General features: G+C 42.5%; 1 protein-coding gene across 1 annotated transcript; it reads right to left on the reverse strand.

Annotated features, from left to right (window-relative positions):
* Positions 1 to 4,917: 4,917 nt before the first annotated feature.
* LOC141148261 (serine protease 33-like) lies at positions 4,918 to 18,001 on the reverse strand. The gene is made up of 6 exons (XM_073635529.1): positions 17,605 to 18,001; positions 15,813 to 15,842; positions 13,859 to 14,018; positions 10,720 to 11,006; positions 8,904 to 9,073; positions 4,918 to 8,337 (listed from the first exon to the last, which is right to left on the reverse strand). The coding sequence occupies exons 1-6, from the start codon at positions 17,705 to 17,707 to the stop codon at positions 7,936 to 7,938; spliced, it is 1,152 nt and encodes a 383-aa protein (XP_073491630.1). The 5' UTR covers positions 17,708 to 18,001; the 3' UTR covers positions 4,918 to 7,935.
* Positions 18,002 to 18,712: the final 711 nt, after the last annotated feature.

The raw sequence follows: 18,712 nt of genomic DNA on the forward strand, positions 1-18,712 counted from the left end.
TGGTTTTCCAATCAGTTTTACCGTCAAAGCCGTGGTGTCGCTATGGGGGCCAAATACGCCCCCAGCTTGGCAAATCTTTTTATGGCCAAGTGGGAGGAGGATGTCATCTATGCCCACCGGAGTCCCCATCTTGTCCTGTGGGCAAGATATATAGATGACATCCTCCTCCTATGGGATGGCGATGGCCAGGAGCTCCAGCAGCTCCTATCCTTGCTCAATGTAAATAACCGCGGTATCCATCTCAATTTTGAGTCGAGCCAAACCCAGATCCATTTTTTGGATCTTACTTTGACCATAGAGGGTAATTGTCTGTCCACATCTACCTTTTTCAAGGAGAGTGACCGTAATTCCTACATCTCACTAGAAAGTTGTCACTATAGACCCTGGCTTAATGCAATACCTAAAAGCCAATACATGAGAATATGTAGGAATTGTTCGGATCCTGATAAATTTCTAGCACAGAGCGGCACTCTCACTGAGAGGTTCCTTGAAAAGGGATACACCAGTGAGAACCTGTTACCTGTTTTGAGAGATGTGCAGGATATGGATAGAGAGCTCCTATTGCAAGACAAACCACGGCCAAGGAGTTTGGATCGCAATCTGGGAGTACCCTTCATCACCACCTATTCCCTTCAACACAAGGAAATAAAACAATTAGTTTCCAAACATTGGCATATTGTCACCAATGATAAAGTTTTGAGGGAAGCTTTACCATCAAAACCTAAAATTGTTTTCAGAGGAGCTCCTTCATTTAGGAACAAATTGGCCCCTAGTATATTGGATCCCCCAATAAATAGAACTACCTTTTTCGATCAATTGACTGGCTTTTATAAATGTAATAAGTGTCGGGTATGTTCCTTTAATTCCTGTTCGAACAGGAGGACCCAGTCCTTTGTGTCTACAGTAACTGGTCGAACCCAGTCTATCACCCCATTCATTACTTGTTCCACCTTCGGGGTGGTCTACATGTTGCAATGCCCTTGTGGCTTACAGTATGTGGAACGGACCAAACGTCCCCTCCAAGTGAGGCTTAACGAGCACATCACTAATATTCTGACAGGCTTTAAGAACCATTCAGTTTCTAAACATTATCGTCTGGTACATGATAGAGATCCCTCTAATACCCTATTTTTGGGTATTGACCGATGTAAACCTCTTTGGCGAGGGAGTTCCATGGTACGAGATATTTCTAAATTGGAAATGTCTTGGGTCCTTAGGATTAAAAGTTATACGCCCCATGGATTGAATATAGATGTGGATGTCAACGCTTTTATTGACAATTCCTAAATTAGGATTTTGATGTGGATTATCTGTAAGGGGTGAATAGAATATACCTGAATTGGGGAATAACCATATACATTTTTGATGTGACTATTGGTATTGTCTATGTGATTTTGTTTTGAGTTTTCTGTTTAATATGGGGTTCACCCTAAGCAATATTATGATTTATAAGTTTTCTTCAGCTAAGTCTTATCTTGCTGCCCGTTCATATAAGGTAGCCTTGTTTGTTTCGGGGAGTAGTTCATCCCATTCACAGCAAATATAAGGTTTTCCTTTCAGTACATATGCATAGATATTTTCATATCTCTCAAGACAGGTAATAGGTAATCTTGCTGCCTGTTCATATAAGGTAGCCTTGTTTGTTTTGGGGAGTAGTTCATCCCATTCACAGCAAATATAAGGTTATTCCTTTCAGTACATATGTATAGATATTTTCATGATTCATTATACCTATAGCATGATTTGTGTGGCACATTTGAGTGTTGATGGGAGAATATTGTTTCTGTTTTATATGATTTAGAAGTTTTTTTTATTTTTATTTTTATTAGTATTGATGATACCCACTAAAAATATTGAACTTGAACACTTCAGGTATTAATATTCTATTAGTGTCATAGGTTTATAGTCTCAAGGTTGGTCTTTGATATGTCATCATTTACATCTGTTTTAGTTAGAGGAATGTTTGTCTGGTGGTACCTCAGTATGCCTTACTGGCCCCATTCCTTATGTTACGCAATGTAGATGCCCACATCCAAGATGGCGCTGTGTGTTTCCCTGAGTGGGACTCAGAGCGAGGCTTGATGTGCGCATATAACGTGGTGGCTCAGCACGCTGCCCGTTCCCCATTGAAAACGTCAACGTATGACGAAATGCATCTGGGAGGGACGTGCTGACGTCACCACGTTGCCCTGTAGAGGACGGGAGTGTGTTTGAGTGCCGGCCGGCTTCGTTTTATTCCTTCGTTTTAAACCTTCATTTAAGTGTAAGTGTGACTCTATTTTAATAAATTATGATTTATGCAGTATCACACTATTGGCTGCTTTCTTACCATATATGCACTGCTGAGCTCGGGTCCAATTGGTCAGGACGTATCCACGCCGTTCATGTCAGAAGTCCATCTTGTGCTCTATTGCATCTGCCCACCTTGTTTGGATATCTGGTAAGCAGGATTTCCCTAAGGTTCGCTGCAGTTTATACCCGGTGTTTCTATATATGGTGATCAGTCTTTGGCTGTATGGAGTTTGCTCACAATGGTTTGTCATCTGGTAAGCAGTTTTGTACATGTGGTGTGCTGCACCTATAGGGATCTCCTTTCATGTCTTTATCTGGGTGATCGGTACATGCTTACTCTCTACCTATATCTGGTAAGCAGAATCTGGATATCGTTCACATTTCTATCCTACCTACTCACTACAATATATATCTTTGCATGATTGCATGACACTCACCTATCCATCCTAGTTGTTGCTCTGACACTGGATGTTTTATGACCACACATGATTTTAGGTTTATGTTGAGTGTTGCACTTATTATTTGTTTTTGGAGTGTTTTATGTCATCAGTATTACGCTATGTTTTTGTCATATATTTTTGGATAAATCTCTGTGGACTGGATACACGGGACGAGTGCGTTTATCCTGCCTCACCTGGATCGTTCATCCAAAGGCCCAGGCTGGGTTTAAGCCACTTGCCCCATTTTGGCTTACTTCTGGTAAGCGCAATACCTATTGGTGTGTTCCAGTTAAATGTCTTCTCATCACATATTTACTTTGGATGAATTTCACGTTATTCACCTATGATAGACTTACCTTCTTTTGTCTTGGACGTTTATATGGGACTACACAATTTGTATATGGGACTTCATATTCTCATTATTGTTTATATCACCTTATAGCGCGTTTTTTTTGTTTTAATTTTGTATTGGTGTGCCTCACTTGTAACCGCAGCTTGTTTACTTATTCCAAGCGCAGTTTTTCTTTTTTCTTTTATTCCAGCCTGATGTGTTCCTGTCCGCTGCCCAGCCTGATGTGTTCCTGTCCGCTGCCCAGCCTGATGTGTTCCTGTCTGCTGCCCAGCCTGATGTGTTCCTGTCCGCTGCCCAGCCTGGTGTGTTCCTGTCCGCTGCCCAGCCTGGTGCGTTCCTGTCCGCTTCCCAGCTTGGTGTCTTCCTGTCCGCTGCCCAGCCTGGTGTGTTCCTGTCTGCTACCCAGCCTGATGTGCCACTGCCCGCTGCCCAGCTTGAAGTGCCCGCTGCCCAGCTTGAGGTGCCCACTGCCTGGCTGGACACCATGGACTTTCCCCAGCAACGGCTAGTTGGAGTGTCCGGAGGGGGTGTACTGTCAGGAAAGGCCCCCTCCGCTGGTAATATCGATCATTTGGCGTGCAGTACTGAGGTCCACCAGCAGGTGTCTCCTGGCAGTTTGGAGCTGTCAGAAGAGCTTTTCCCTTCTGGTATTTTGTCACCTTTGGGCGGCAGTACTGGCGTCCACCAGCTGAGGAATCCTGGCAGTATGGAGCAGGTATTCCCCTCTGCAGACAGGTGTCACCTGACTTTAATTAGCAGCTGCAGTATAAATACCCGGCAGGTGCACACAAATCTTGCCTTGGTATTTTCCTTGAGCCCTGACCTGCAGCCTGTATCCTGTTTACCTGATTCCTGAAACCTGATTCCTGTACCTGAGACCTGATTCCTGGAGCCTGTTGTCCCTGTTCCCTGTCTGTTTCCTTGCTCTGGACCCTGAGCCTTCTATCTGACCCGTCCCTCCTGTGATCCATCCATCCTCTCTTGTCCTGTTTGTTTCCCTTCCCCCGCTGCTGACCTCCCGTTGACGACCCTGGCCTGGCTCTGTTTATGATCTCGGTATTTCCCTTACTTGTATATATTTGTTCTATTATTATTATTATTTGTGGGGTTCTGTTTTGTATTGGTTGTGGTGCATATTGGAGGTGGTTGTGTTATATTTATTCATTTATCTTTATTAAGTTGTGTTATATTTATTCATTTATCTTTATTTATTATATCTTTTATATTTTCACTTATAAACGTCTGGGTTTCCTCTGTTGCAGTCCACACAGTTCTGGTCTTATCTGGTACATGACAGCTGGGCACCAATAGTTACACGTTGGTGTAAAGTAACCAGATGCCCAAAGACTTGTCCCATGGTCTTCAGCTGTGGGGCCTAGGACTGTTCGCTACTAGCTTCTACTACTATTAGAAAGACTGTCCTCTGATCACCAACCATTGGGGAGCACTTTTGGAGTACCCTATGCCCCAATTCCCATCCAGTTTCCAATGTTTACCAGCAATAAACCATAAAAAGACAACCGCTAGACCAGGAGTCTCAAACTGGCGGCCCTCCAGCTGTTGCGAAACTACAAGTCCCACGAGGCATTGCAAGACTGACAGTTACAAGCATGACGGGACTTGTAGTTTTGCAACAGCTAGAGGGTCGCCAGTTTGAGACCCGCCTGCTCTAGGCTGTTTATTGGAGCCGTAATGAATGGATTGTTGCTTGGGTGACTGGCATCCTCTATACTGTTTGGAAAAGAAAAAAGTGAATCCCTGCAGGGGTAGCACTACATGTATAGTATTATTGAAACAAAAACTTTATTATATTATAAACAGTTTTTTTTTATTTTTTGTTTAATATTTCTATAAAATCTTTGTTTTACATGTGAACATTAATACAGGTAGTACCCATGACAGAGGATTCCCAGAGCACTAGGGGTCTTCTAGAACTTAGCAGAAGATGTTTGCCTTCACACACTCTCTTTAATTAAGACTCTGTATCGCCAATCTGTACATGGCTTGGATGAGGAGGAGTCCCTACTCTGAGTCTGCCAGATGTGTGTACATTTCAGCTTGAGTTACTGAGCTCTATGAGCAGAAGGCAATCTGCACAGGAGATAAGCACATGCAAAGGGGCCTTCTGCTGTCTGGATACAGAAATGCAACATATTTATATGTAATATTTCCTATTTGCCTACCAAAAAAAAGAAAACGTTATTTTGTACTCCTGACCATAAGAATATAAAGAAAATAAATACAACATTGCAGATTTTTCTTTACCCACACCCCCCACCTGTACATATATCACAACTATGCTTTCCTTTTGCCACCTACCACCTGTGTGTTTAGCAATCAACCTGACCCTTGTCATTAACCCTATACTCCTATTAAGGTAGATGTTGGGTCATTTATTTTACTATAATTATTGACAGAATTGAGAAAAATGTAAGGCATTCTCTAAGGCCCTGATCACACCTGCACTTTTCTGCACTCATTCCCAAAAACACACATCGTGCTTGCGGCGCCATTAATTGTTAATAGCACCCTAAATGCAGCTAGCAGACACGCGTTTCGTCATGTGATGAAATGCGTTGTACACACAAAAAATGGAGAGATACAAGAGCTTGCAAGGCTCACTGCTAAAGCAAAAATTCAAGAGCCTTTTTGGCCCATTTGTAGGGGAAGCCCATTCAAGTGTGCTTACGCACAACAATGTGCAAAAAAACACACACAAAAAAGTGCATAAAACATGAAACACAGGTGGAAATGGAGCCTAAATGGTGGCCATGCCAAACCAGTAACTCCATGTGGTTAATTAACAGAAGAGCCCTCACTTGGTACGGCACCCAAAAGATTGTGGCCATCACTGGAGTAGCTTGGGATACTACAATGGTTCAGTTTACAGGGGAGCTGATCAGATATCATATATGCATAAATACATTGAGCCAAGCTGGCCCAATGTTCAAAATAGTGGCCATGTCAAGCGAGCATACCCCCTGTGGGGTTATTATGTAGAAGGACAGCCTCTTGGCATGGAACCCAAAAGTTGCCAGCCATCACGGTAATAGCTTGGGCTACTACAATGATTTACAGCTTTCACAGAGGCTGATCAGATATCACATATGCATGCTTATATCGCGCCAAGCTGGCCCAGTGTAAGCAAAGTATATCATCGCTGGAGTTCAGCTTTAAGATATCTGAAAGACCTAGACCCCTAAATTTTCTGCTTGCTTTCAATATTGAAGTATTGTGTAAAAATGTATAGGGAAAAAACTGGAAGTCCATATATCAGGGCTTAATAAATTATGAGGTAAACAAAATAAAAACATACAAATTCTAGAAATATTAAGGGAGTGTGGTCACGGTATCTTACTGTATATATTAAGCAAACATTTAAATAATATACAAAGAGCTCAAACACAAACTATATATTTAAGGTTCGGCTTACGCCATACAGGTGTAACCGAGTGCGGGCATTCCCACAGGCCGCATGTAGGGCAGCCCATTCATTTCAATTAGCTGACCTATGAACGAGCAACTAGGAAAAGAAGTCTCTGACTTTTCCAAAAACACATAAGTTTGTAGATGTGTGGGGGTTCCGTCCAGAATTAACAGCGTCGTCACACATCTGCTAAGGGGCTACGCGTTTCTGTAGAAAGCACATGATTTTTTGTGAGTTCCCCACAGGCAAAGCTGTGGCTTTACCCTTAGAGGCTGATTTAGAGTGATTTCAAAAGCTGTCTGTCACCTAAAAACTATTTACTATCTTTATTATTGCTAAGGCAACAACACAAGGGTCTTTAAATCTCAGAGTAGAGCTAAGGCTAGGTTCACACCTTGGAGCGTCAGCAATGGTTGCAAAATCACACACTTTCCCCACCAGCACAGAAACGCGTTGCCCCGTAGCAGATGCACAACGGTGTCATTAGTTAATGCCACCCCCCCCATGGATCTGCAAACGTGAGCTTTTTCCCAAGGTCCAAGCTGTATGGTGCAACAGCATCATGCAGTTTGATGTGGCGTGTTTTTTGGCAAAAAGTCAGAGACTTATTTTCAGTGTTTCTAGCACATAAGGCAGCACCATTGAAATGAATGGACTGCCCTAAACGTGCTGAACAGGAAAACACCCACACTCAGACTCACCTGTATAGTGTGAACCGAATCTAAAGGAAACCTGAAAACCACTGACTTTCTAAAAATGTCATAGGATCCGCATAAAAGCCAAATAACTGTTCAAAAGGAACATTTAGCGGTAGTTTCCCTATATAAACTCTCAGTACAGGATTCCTTTACTAGCTACATCATACAAATGGTTAAGGGATAAGGAGCCATGAATAGATATATAAAGAGGAAAGGATCTCCGCTACTGCTACTCCCGACCAGCTCAGTTGAATAAACGATAAAAAGCAGCCTCAGCCCACTTTTCTCCACCAAACCACTCTCATACATTTACCCTTGCCCACCGGTGGCTTAATCATAGGGTCCCTAGGCTTAAACCCCGTTGGACAGGGCAAAATGCATCAGGATGTGTGGTTTGGTGGAGACAAGTAGGCTGAGGCCCCATTTATCGTTTGTGCACCTGGGCTGGTCGGGAGTAGCATCAAACCTTTCCTCTTTACATTTAATAACTATCTGGATTTTTATCAGGACAAGCCTGCAACTTGTTCTGGGATGCAGAAATATGCTTCCACTTCTACTTTGAGGGGTGACTTAATCAAATAAGCCATAAATAGTTAGTTGAAAGTTCAGCGTTAGTGTTCCTTGAGAGTCTCACCAAAAACATAATGGGAGAGAATACACAAATATGAAGGAAAAAAAATAACATGTTGGCTTTGTCATCTTAATTATGGTATTTCAAATAATCCTTCACAGAATGTCCTGTATTTTGGTGATTATTGAAGATATAATCAGGAGGCTTATCGGTATAGAAGATCCAAGGTTGGCTCCATTGGCAGCAGTGGTTTGTTGGATCACACTTAAGCCCTGAGCTGCCTGTTTGGGCAGTTGAGTGGAGCATTTGGCAGTGGAGAATTTGGCAGTGGAGAATTTGGCAGTGGAGAATGTTGCAGTCTTTACTGTTGTGGTGTTGATTTTTTTGGTGAAGATGTCGTTAAGCTCACAGTGTTCAACCATCCAAGTGGTGAAGTTGGAGACTTTGGTGTAGACTCCAGGGATGCCAGGTGTGGCACAGCCAACCCCCCAGCTGACAATCCCAACCAGGAACCAAGTGTCACCTACCTGGCATGCCAAGGGACCTCCTGAATCTCCCTGAAAAAAAAATAAGCAAAAAATGAATCCCAGAAATTCCAAATGGACCATTTCTTCTATCAAGAAAAGCATCTGGCTATATACAAGCAAGTTTAAGTATGGTGTTTGATCGACCAGTCAGCCATGCACCAATCTTTATTTTAACCCACCATACACTACATATAAGCATTCTATTGTGTTTTTCTGTTAATATTTTTACAACTTGTTGGCTTTCCTTAAGCTGGCCATACACCATACATATTTGTTATTCAATTTTAGTCTGTGGAAAATTGGACTTCCCATTGACCAGTAGACCATAGAGCATTGGGCATTGGCATTGGGCTATTGAAAGCCAGGGTAGAGGCTTCACTCTGTAGGGTGACTGAGCTAAGAGTCAACTACACATACCTCTTTTTTTCTGCCCCTTATCCTACTAGATTCTAAGTTGGTAAACAACAACAAGAACAACTTAGCCTTGCTCAAAACATTACCTGTGTACAAAACTGCTTGGGATGTCAACATCAAATAAATCTTCAATAACAAAATAGAAAATAAAAAATAGAAGACATGAAGTCGGTTTTACACACCTGGCAACCATCTTTTCTTTGGTTGGCATAACCGGCACAAATATTGTCACTGCGGATAGTCCCCGGTGTGTACATGTTTCCATATTTAGCAAGGAACATTTGATCACATGTTTCGGCATTTATCAGCGGGAGTTTCACTTCCTGTAGGGTGTATGGCGAAGGTAATGAAACTGGAAAAAGAAGACGACATTAATAAGGATGAGTGGCACATTTTGACATTATATCAGCCAGTAAAGCCATAATTTTTTTTTTTTTTTGCTGAACCTCCAAAACAAGTTAATAAATGAGACCATCCCTTATGAAAATATTTTGTATAAGAAAATAAACTGTCCTCTCAAATGCTACAAGGTCTGGCACCTTTGGCGTAACTCCACTTTTACTCTACATTCTGGTGGCCTACACTGTTCCAACATACCATTTTTAATATGTCAAAAACAACATAGATCAAAAGCCGGTGATCCGTAGACCTTTCACAGCAGTCTTTGGGTGGTATCCACAATGGCTAGCAGTGCCCGGGTCCTGCTCCATTGCCCGGGTCCTGCTTCATCCTCATGCCAGTGACCAAGGCTGGGGTATGCTGAGGTCATGCTGACTGTCCCCCATGGTTTCGAAACTTACCTGCCTGCTTTCCACCACTTTTGTGAGTGCAAGTTTTACCTTCAATACCCTTCTTTGATTTGACGTGCTACACTATGATTTTTTTTTTCACCTTGTGCCTATTAGTTTTTAGCTGGTCTTAGGCAGATCATCTGTAGGCAGCTGCAGTCTATGTTCTCCACTGCTGGTGGCGCTTGACCATAGCAACAATGCAGATAGGAGAGGAAGTTGTGAGGAACTTTGTTCCTCTATGTTTTTCTCGGTCACAGAGAGACTACTATTCGATTGGATGCTGACGCCCCATGTGACTTGAGTGGCCACCTTGGGTGGGGGCAGAGCCTATTTAAGGCTTAATCCTGAGCTTGGTACGCATTTTGCAAGTGGCTAGCAAAGGGACAGGACACCCATCTTACGGGGACAATATTTAGAGTCAGGGAAAGGTTCCGGAGGAGTAGGGGAAGTGCAAAGACTCTCCTAGGAAGTCTCTCCATTGGGTTTGGACTGGCCAAGCCGCATTCTGCTCCTTGTGGCAAACACTGTCAGCATCTTCAGGTCTTCAGACTACTGGTCCATCAGTGTTACAATTGCAAGTGGCTCTGGACAAGTTGACTTCCCGCTGGGCTTGTTTTTACTTGCTGAACTTTTCAACAATATATTACTATTGCCGAACTTGGAATCTGAGGTTGATTTACTAAAACTGGAGAGTGCAAAATCTGTTGCAGCTGTGCATAGAAACCAATCAGCTTCTAACTTCAGCTTATTCAATTAAGCTTTGATAAAAAAAACCTGGAAACTGATTGGTTTCTATGCAGAGCTTCACCAGATTTTGCCCTCTCCAGTTTTAGAAAATCAACGCCTCTGTGTGTTTACTGCCCACCACACCATGCTGCACCCACCCACCTTTGGCGTAGTTGGCAGGATACTGTAGGCTGGGACAGTCTATGTTTTTCACTGCAGGTGGCGCTTGACTGTAACGGCAATGCAGATGGGGGAGGAAGTTGTGAGGAACTTGCTTCCTCTTTGATTTCCTTGGCCATAGGGTGACAGCTATACTTGGATTCTGTGTGTCTACTGCCCGCCACACCCCTCTGTATCTACCCACACACCCTCTCCTGGTTCCCTGGCAGCAGCATTTTCATAGTTAGAGCGGTCACTTTAATTCATTTCAGGGCTACCCACACCTAGGGTGCTAGCTCCTTCGGGACGGAATGTCACTCACCGCCTTCTGAAATGGACCCCCAGCCTGTTAGGGAACACATCATCCCATCGGGAAAGTTCTGATTGGGCCCAGGGAGGCAGATTGGAAGAATGTTGCTTGTGAAATTTATGGGTTTCTTCAATTCAAGCATTGCAAGGTCTCCAGCGTAGTTTTTGTCATTGTAGTTCGGGTAAAGGGTGACGTTTTTTACATCTATTTCGACTCTGGTGACAGAGTCGGTGACTCTGGTCTGACTAGTGAGGTTCACGGTGCCCAGCACGACGGAGAGCTTCGTTGGATCTTTTCCACTAAGAAAGAAAGAATGAACATTATCAAACCTTCATAACATCTCCATTACAATGGTCCTGATTTCATTAGCCATTCCACCACCCGGCCATGCACTTACATACGGGAATGTAGCAAGAGGAGAGCGACAAGGAGGAGGACTTCCTACAGGGGAGAAGTTCTATGGGGCAATCTTGCCTCTATTTGTGTAAGGAGTTGGTCTTGGGTAAACTTAATCAATTGGTGGTTTCCACCATTTAAAATGAACCTGTCGGTACCTTTACAAGTCCACATAAATAAGTTCTTGGCATGCCGCAATTTACAGCAACAGTATCATTTCTCAGGAAAGCTACACGTTTTATCATTAAAAAGTCATCCTTGAGCTCTAATCCAGTGACTTTTCTGAGATAATAGCATCAGTGTGCTGCAGGCAGGAGGAAACATTTCCTCAGTCTCCTCTCCCTCAGTGGTCAGAATAAAATGTTGAAACTCAATAAGAAGTCACAAAGTGAGCAGCTCCAGCAGGGGCTGATCTGTATCAGACATTTTGTGAACACAGCCAAGCACCCCAGACACCAGGATTTACATGATTGTGTCATCTCAGTCCAGGAAGTAAATGGTGACCCCAGATGAGGCCTGAGTATAAATGGTGCAATCCCTCAGGAGAGAAAAGCAGGTGAAAGCATTGTCAGGGGGAGTACTGTGATCTCTGCGAGAGGCAATAAATACATGCAAGCGTTACAATGACACTGGGCATGTATTTTCTTAAATTGGAATTTCCCCCCTAAATGGAAGTTCCACTTTTCTGCCTTATATCCCCTGCCTCTTTGACTCTTTTTTTTTGGGGGGGAGGTACCTAGGGTTGCCACCTGTACGGGAATGACCCGGACAGTCTGGGTTTTGACACCACAGCATAAGCTACAATCCCAGCAAGTGTGAAAAGTACCTGCAGCCCTCCACCAGCACCATACCCTCAACCCCCCCCCCCCCCGCTGAATACGCTCTCTCCCGTGTCCCACCAGTAGTACTCCCCCCGCTCTCGTGGCTTCAGTGGTGAGTGCCTCATCCTGCTCTCCCACTCCGATGCACTCTTTCCCGCCAGCAGCAACACCCCCCCCCCCCCCCAGCCTTCAGTGGTGAGCACTCCCGAGTCCCCCATCGCCCCCCCCCCCCCTTTCAATGTGCCGATCCCCTCCAGCAGAGCTAATGTCTTGTTTGTGAAAATGTGACAGGTAAGTTACAGACTAGTCCGGTCAGTCCCCCTCCTCGCCCTGTCAATGCAGCACTTGCAAGAGCCCAGCAGAAGGAGTAGCCAGTGTAGCGATCAGCCTCAGTACAGGGAGCAACCCACAGCTTACAGAACGGCCCACCGTTGAAGAAAATACCGGGATTATGACAGCTATCTGGTGCCATAACCCCGGTATTCTACGTCAAAGTACCGACGTACAGCCACGGCAGGTTGCGGTAAGTGGTTGGGGTGAGGATAGCGTTGGATCCTGAGACTGGTAAACGTAATTTTATTAAAGTGGTTGTAAACCCACTTAAAAAAAAAAAAAAAAAAAACTAACACCTGCAAGACAAAGGCCTAATGAGCTAGTATGCATAGCATACTAGCTCTTATGTAATACTCACCTGAGATCGAAGCCCTCGCTGCGGTGCCCATACACAGCAGCACCAGCCAGCGACATCACTTTCAGGGGGTTACATCCGGGCATCGCAGTTCCGGCGCTGTGATTGGCCGGAGCCGCGATGACGTCACTCCGGCACGCGCGCGCGAGACGCCAGTATTGGCACACTCGCTGAAGCAAACGCCCTGTACGTGACATTGCTTCAGTGCGCATGTGCCGATGATGTCAGCACATGCAGATACAAGGGATATCTCCTAAACCGTGCAGGTTTAGGAGATATCCTGGGTAGCTACAGGTAAGCCTTATTAGCAAAAAGTGGTCTGTAAGGGTTTACAACCACTTTAAACGTCAGCAGCCGCACTATTTGAAGCTATCGTCCTTAAATTTTTTTGGGTGAGTGGAGGGACTGAAGAACCTCTTTACCATGAAAAAAAATATTTGATGTCAGGTTCACATTAATTCTTATCAATATTCCTATCGCACACTTTCCTGGAAAACAAGACTCATAAAACGGTGTGTGCTGCCAGGGCCGGTGCTCCCACTAGGCAATCTGGGCAGCTGCCTAGGGCGCACTGCTGCCTAGGGGGTGCAGCCATGGCCGTTGACTTCCCCACTAGCCTGGCTGGGGAACACGAAGGGCCCTACACAGGGATCGGGCGCTGACTGACTCTCCAGAGAAAGTAGCAGCCGTGGAGGACATCGTCATGGCTGCTGCAGAGAAGGTCAGCAGCAACTCAGCCTGTGAGGAGGGCGAAAGTGGAGGAGGTGAAAGAGTTGGGCACAAGGACAGCTGGGTAGGAGGTGGGCAAGGGGGCAGCTGGGAGGTGGGCACCATGTCTCTGAATGTAGAAGAAATTCTGCTGCCCCGGTGAGTCCGCTCTGACCCTGTTGTAGTCAACTACGCAGTCCTAGGCAAGACTAAGGGGGGGAGGCGGGTGGGTTGGTGTTAGCCTTGCCTAGGGTGCAAAATAGTCAAGCACCGGCCCTGGGTGCCTCAGAGATTACCAGCTGGGTCCTGGAAACATCAAGCAAGTGTACAAATTCGCCAGTACACCATGGATCAACAATCACCGTCCAAAGGTTTCTTTATTGCAGAGAGATCACAGACATAAGGCAACTTTTTGGAGCCGCACAAGGCCCCATCGTCAGGCATGTGAAGGTTCACATTCATTTCCTGTTCAAATTTATTATTATTCTGTTCTTTGCACTTTTGGAAAAGAGAATTGAAATTGTGGTAGACAACTTACTTTAGACAGTGAGCCGCGGTGGCCAAACAGGTTCTGGATATGACTGACACCCCACAGACATGATTGCCATTGTAGACGAGGCTTCCCATCCATGGCGTCTTGCCTGGAGAAGTACTCTCTCCCCCCACAACACGCTGGGATATAGACGGATGACCACATTCTGGAAAAGAAAAGTAAAGTGTTCTGTCGAGCTAAACCCACCAGGGGTCCAGAGTCCAGCCTGCATACCCAGACACAGACCACCAGCTTAGGCCCATGGAGGGTCATGGCCTAAAAACTTCTTCAATGTCTGATGTGAGTAAGTGGGTACAGATTTTTCTCTTTTGGTGTGTTGTATTTTGACGCAAGCAATTTCCTTAATATTGACAATAATAGGGTTGTCTCGGTTATTTTTTCAATCATTTTTTGTAATAATGGTTCTTAGCTGGAGAGTTAACCTGAGCTTAGGAGATTGATTGAGATAGGTGGAAGGTTCAAGGCATAGGCTTGTAGGGTATGGGCACAGGAGTGTCCAGTGTAGTTCTCCAAATTGGTCACTAGATCTTGCCATTTTAATAAATGTAATAATTGGGATTAGAGATCCTGTAGCTCAGAGATCCCTTAGCGCAAAGTAGGCCATGTAATCGCTTAGGTAGCCACTAGAGGTCCCTCGAGTAGTGAATGGTGTATACCATAAATAGTAAGGTAGTGTCAGTCCTGTCCTTGCCAGTGTGGTGCAGTGGTGTTGGACAAAGGGGTTCTATATACAGTAAATAGTTAAATATATAAATAGTCGGTGGGTTGGTCATTGGAAGCAGTGCAAGGACCAAGATAGGCAACACATAATTTTTGAGGAGTTAGCTTCTGGCAGCTTCCCTTAGTGGAGAAGCAAGGAAGGAGAGCCGCAGCATTAGTCATATGAGATATAGAACTCTGGCAATACCTTAAAGCAGTGATTCTCAACCAGGGTTCCTCCAAAGGCTGCTAGGGGTTCCTTCAGCATTGGGCAATTTCTGCCTCTCAGATAAGTTCCCACTGACACCATTGATCTTTTTAGCCATCTGTAAGGAGGTAATTCTTCCCAATGACCACAAGTGTAAGGACCATAAGTATAAGGACCATTCTTCCCACTGACCATCACAATATGGTATCATGAGTTGTAGATTTCTAATTTTTAGCAGGGGTTCCCGGAGACTGGAGAACTATTTCAATGGTTCCTCTGTGTTGAAAAGGTTGAGAAAGGCTGCCTTAAAGTATTGGGCTGCTCCTCAACTCAGCTCTCAACTCTGTGGTTATCTGTTTGCAAGGAATGTGCTGTCACCATTGGGATAAATTAAAGTGTGTAAATCTGTTCATCAATTGTGTTCCAATAAAGGAGTCAAAAGGCTGCCATTGTGTAGACTTCTCCTTCTCCTAACCTCAAGATGGGAACGTCTTCTGGAAATAAAACTTGTGCTAGGTGAAGCTGCTATTGGGGTCCATTGCCATAAAGCCTGAGGATGAGGAAGGAATGGGAAAGACTACTGTTGGTGCTGGTTAGGTCAGGCCGGGGAGGGGGGGAGGGGGGGGTTCCACTGTCATGGTGCCCATTGGAGGATCCCATCATGCCTGTAACACCTCAATGACTCAATGAGTGAGCAGGAACCTCTTTTGGGCAACAAATGCGCATAGGGCAGCCCATTGAAGTAAATGAGCTGCCCTATGCACAACTTGCAGAAAACGTGTGTAAATTGTGCTTTCAGAATCTCAAGCGGGAATGCTAGTTCTCGCAACGCCATTTCTGGACAAGGCCTAAGTCTTAGAACTATTCATTTTCTTTTGAACGTCAACAAATCTTAACTAATTGCCAAAAGAAAAAACATACTTTTAGATTTTAGATATATAAAATATTTTAACATAAAACGTTAAAATATTTAACATCGTCTGCCCAAAGATATTGCTATATCGAAAGACAAATATAAAAGTAGAACATTACCTGTACAGGAAGCCACTTTCAGGACAACACCTGGAGAAGAGAAACATAGGATGAGATTTACTGAAGCTGTTGCAATCAGAACCTGGGGCAGCTGTGCATGGTAGCCAATCAGCTTCCAACTTCAGCTTGTTCAATTAAGCTTTGACAATAAAACCTGGAAGCTGATTGGTTTCTATGCACAGCTGCACCAGATCTTGCACTCTTCATCTGTGGTAAATCAACCCCATAATGTGTGTGATACACCGACCAATACATTCTGTACACAGTTTTTCCCAGTAGGTGGCAGAAGATTACTGCTGCGTGTCTTCTACTACTTCTACTTTTCTTTATATTAGATCAGGGGTTTTAAAGCAGTACTAAACCCCAAAAGCAAACATTAATTATATTGCAGCTTACCAATTCTTAGATGTGATGGCTGCATTAGCTTTCTTTTTTTTTTTTTTTAGGCTCTGTCCTCAAATATAAATCAAAAATAAATAAAGGAATGCAATTTATAAATCAAGATTACTTATATATAAATAGGGTTACATTCTTATTTTGATTTATAATTGTTTCTTTGAGAGACTCTCTTGATTAATATAATTCTTTTTGATTTTTTTACAATTTTTTTAATGTATTTTTATTTTGTCTATTAACATTTATTTTTCTTGTTTATACATTTGTTGTTTATATTTTTTTTCTCGATATACATATATTGTATTAATGGTGGTTAGTAGTAAATTGTGATTGTTTTTTTTTTTTTTGGTTAAATTATTACATATATTGTAATTTTTTGTTATAGGTAAAAGTTTTTTTCTTTTTTACAGTGTGGGAGAGTCGATCCTTTTTCGTTTTCAATATTGAGCTTTCTCATGTATTGCAAACATTTTGTGTAAATAATCATTCAGTTGTTAATTGGTTCTAGATTGCTTAATTACTTAATTGTGAGAGAGAGAGATAAATATCTAAGCTACATATGTGCTGATTTGTAGGTATTTTTTTTTTTTAAAGAAGGGCGTTATCTGTTCAGCCCGAAACTGTCAACCTTAAATACCACGTAACCTTGATGTATTTTTAATCTTTCCATTTTCATAAAGAAAATTGTTTTGTGCAGCAATCCCATCTCATATATATACACATACATATATACACACACACACACACACATATATACATATATATATATACATACATACATACATACATACATACACACACATACATATATATATATATTTTTACTATGATTATTTATTTTTTGTTATTTTATTATAAAACACATAAAGTAAATAAGTAAATACATATAAAAAAAATAGGTTAAATAACATTTATATATATATATATATATATATATATTTATTTATTTAATCTATTTTTTTTATATGTATTTACTTATTTACTTTTACTAGTACTAGTATTTTATAATAAAAACACAATAAATAAATAATCATAGAAAAAAGTAGCTTTCAGTGTCTAGTAGTAGTTATTCATATTCAATTGGAATCCTTTTGTAAACTTAAAGACATGTTATGGCTTCTTCAGGAACTTAAGAAGTGGGCTGGATAAGCTTTGGAACATCTTCAATATCACACAAGTCCAGTTGAATGCGACCAACTACTACTAGATACACCATGACCTGGAGAAATGAGAACCTTTGCAGACAAACGGTAGTCTTTGGGATGAAATGTTTTTTTTTTGGTGGTTACAGAAGCTTCAAATTGCTACCAAGAAGGTTATTCTAAAATACTTTTAATGCTTTTTTCCTCTAAAGGAACATTTTTTTTATTTTTGTGTGCCATCGGATATCACTCACCCAGTGTCAGGAATAAGATGGGGAATAACCTTTTCCAGCTGAACAGACATCGGTTTCCAAGCTGTTCTTGGCCAACAAGAGTCAAAGTTTGAGCCTTCATCATTTTCACCACAAGAGAATTAAAACAATTCTCAACTTAGCAAACAGCTACCAAAGTTCTTCTAAAAAAAAAAATGATGTATTTAAAGCCAAATTCTGGTTTTGAGTCTCTTCCTATCTTCGTGGCCAAAAATCCTAAAATTGCCACATCAATAAATCTCAGCTGGACAATGCAGCTTGACACTACGATTCTTAGATCTACGAAGTTCTGGTGTGCTCTTATCGTTACAAGCACACGTTTATAGGCTCATATAATTGTAGTTTTGCATGCCAAATATTCCCCTAAAGCCATGCCAGTTTCATGTGAAAAAAAAAAAAAAGAGTCCTACCACTATACCTTTATTGTCTCTCAAATGGTTCAATGGCATGGATCTCAAATGGATCAATGTCCTCATTCTCTTTAGCCTTCGTCAAAGTGTTGAGTTGCCAAAATACACAAAACAATTGTTCTCAATCACATTACATAATTATCGATTTTGTTGGAACCAATTCATTTAATTGTGCCCAAAGGTGACATAAGAAATACAAAATACTATATATCTTGTCAAATAAGTACACATTCTGTCCAGTGTACATGGTTGTACTAGAACAGTTTGCGTGTGTCATGTCAATTTATGATGAAGAAATTGTAGATGTTTACACTACATCATGGAGCATTTTAGAACTGTAGAGCACCCCAAGTAGGAGCCTCCACCCTGCACAGCAAGGCACACCGAATTTCCACAGGCACACTTGAGTCAGAAAACAGTCCAGTGTTTTGTTTTTGTATTTTATTGAGGGGATAAAACTTGGATGGGGAGTAGGGGTATTATGGGATGCCCACTTGACTTCAGACAAATTCAGGAACAACTCTCCTATATACAGTTTATATACACTCCTCTCTTCCTCCAGCACTAGCTTACTTGCAGAACTTCAGCTGGCACACTGATGGTTAATACTACAAAACACATATTTTTAAGCAATAGCCCTTTACAGACCCCTTTAAATGTGTAGCAAAAAAGTCAGTGTG

This window comes from Aquarana catesbeiana, linkage group LG06 (assembly GCF_042186555.1).
Source record: "Aquarana catesbeiana isolate 2022-GZ linkage group LG06, ASM4218655v1, whole genome shotgun sequence".
In the NCBI taxonomy this organism is placed as follows: Eukaryota; Metazoa; Chordata; class Amphibia; order Anura; family Ranidae; genus Aquarana; species Aquarana catesbeiana.

Excerpts from the sequence above, each read along its gene's own strand:
- LOC141148261 (XM_073635529.1), bottom strand. The coding sequence starts at position 17,707 with ATGATGAAGGCTCAAACTTTGACTCTTGTTGGCCAAGAACAGCTTGGA. Across the intron at positions 14,019-15,812 it reads GAAAGTGGCTTCCTGTACAG|AATGTGGTCATCCGTCTATA; the intron begins GTAATGTTCTAC and ends TTTCTTTTCCAG. Across the intron at positions 8,338-8,903 it reads AAAGAAAAGATGGTTGCCAG|GGAGATTCAGGAGGTCCCTT; the intron begins GTGTGTAAAACC and ends TTTTTTTTTCAG.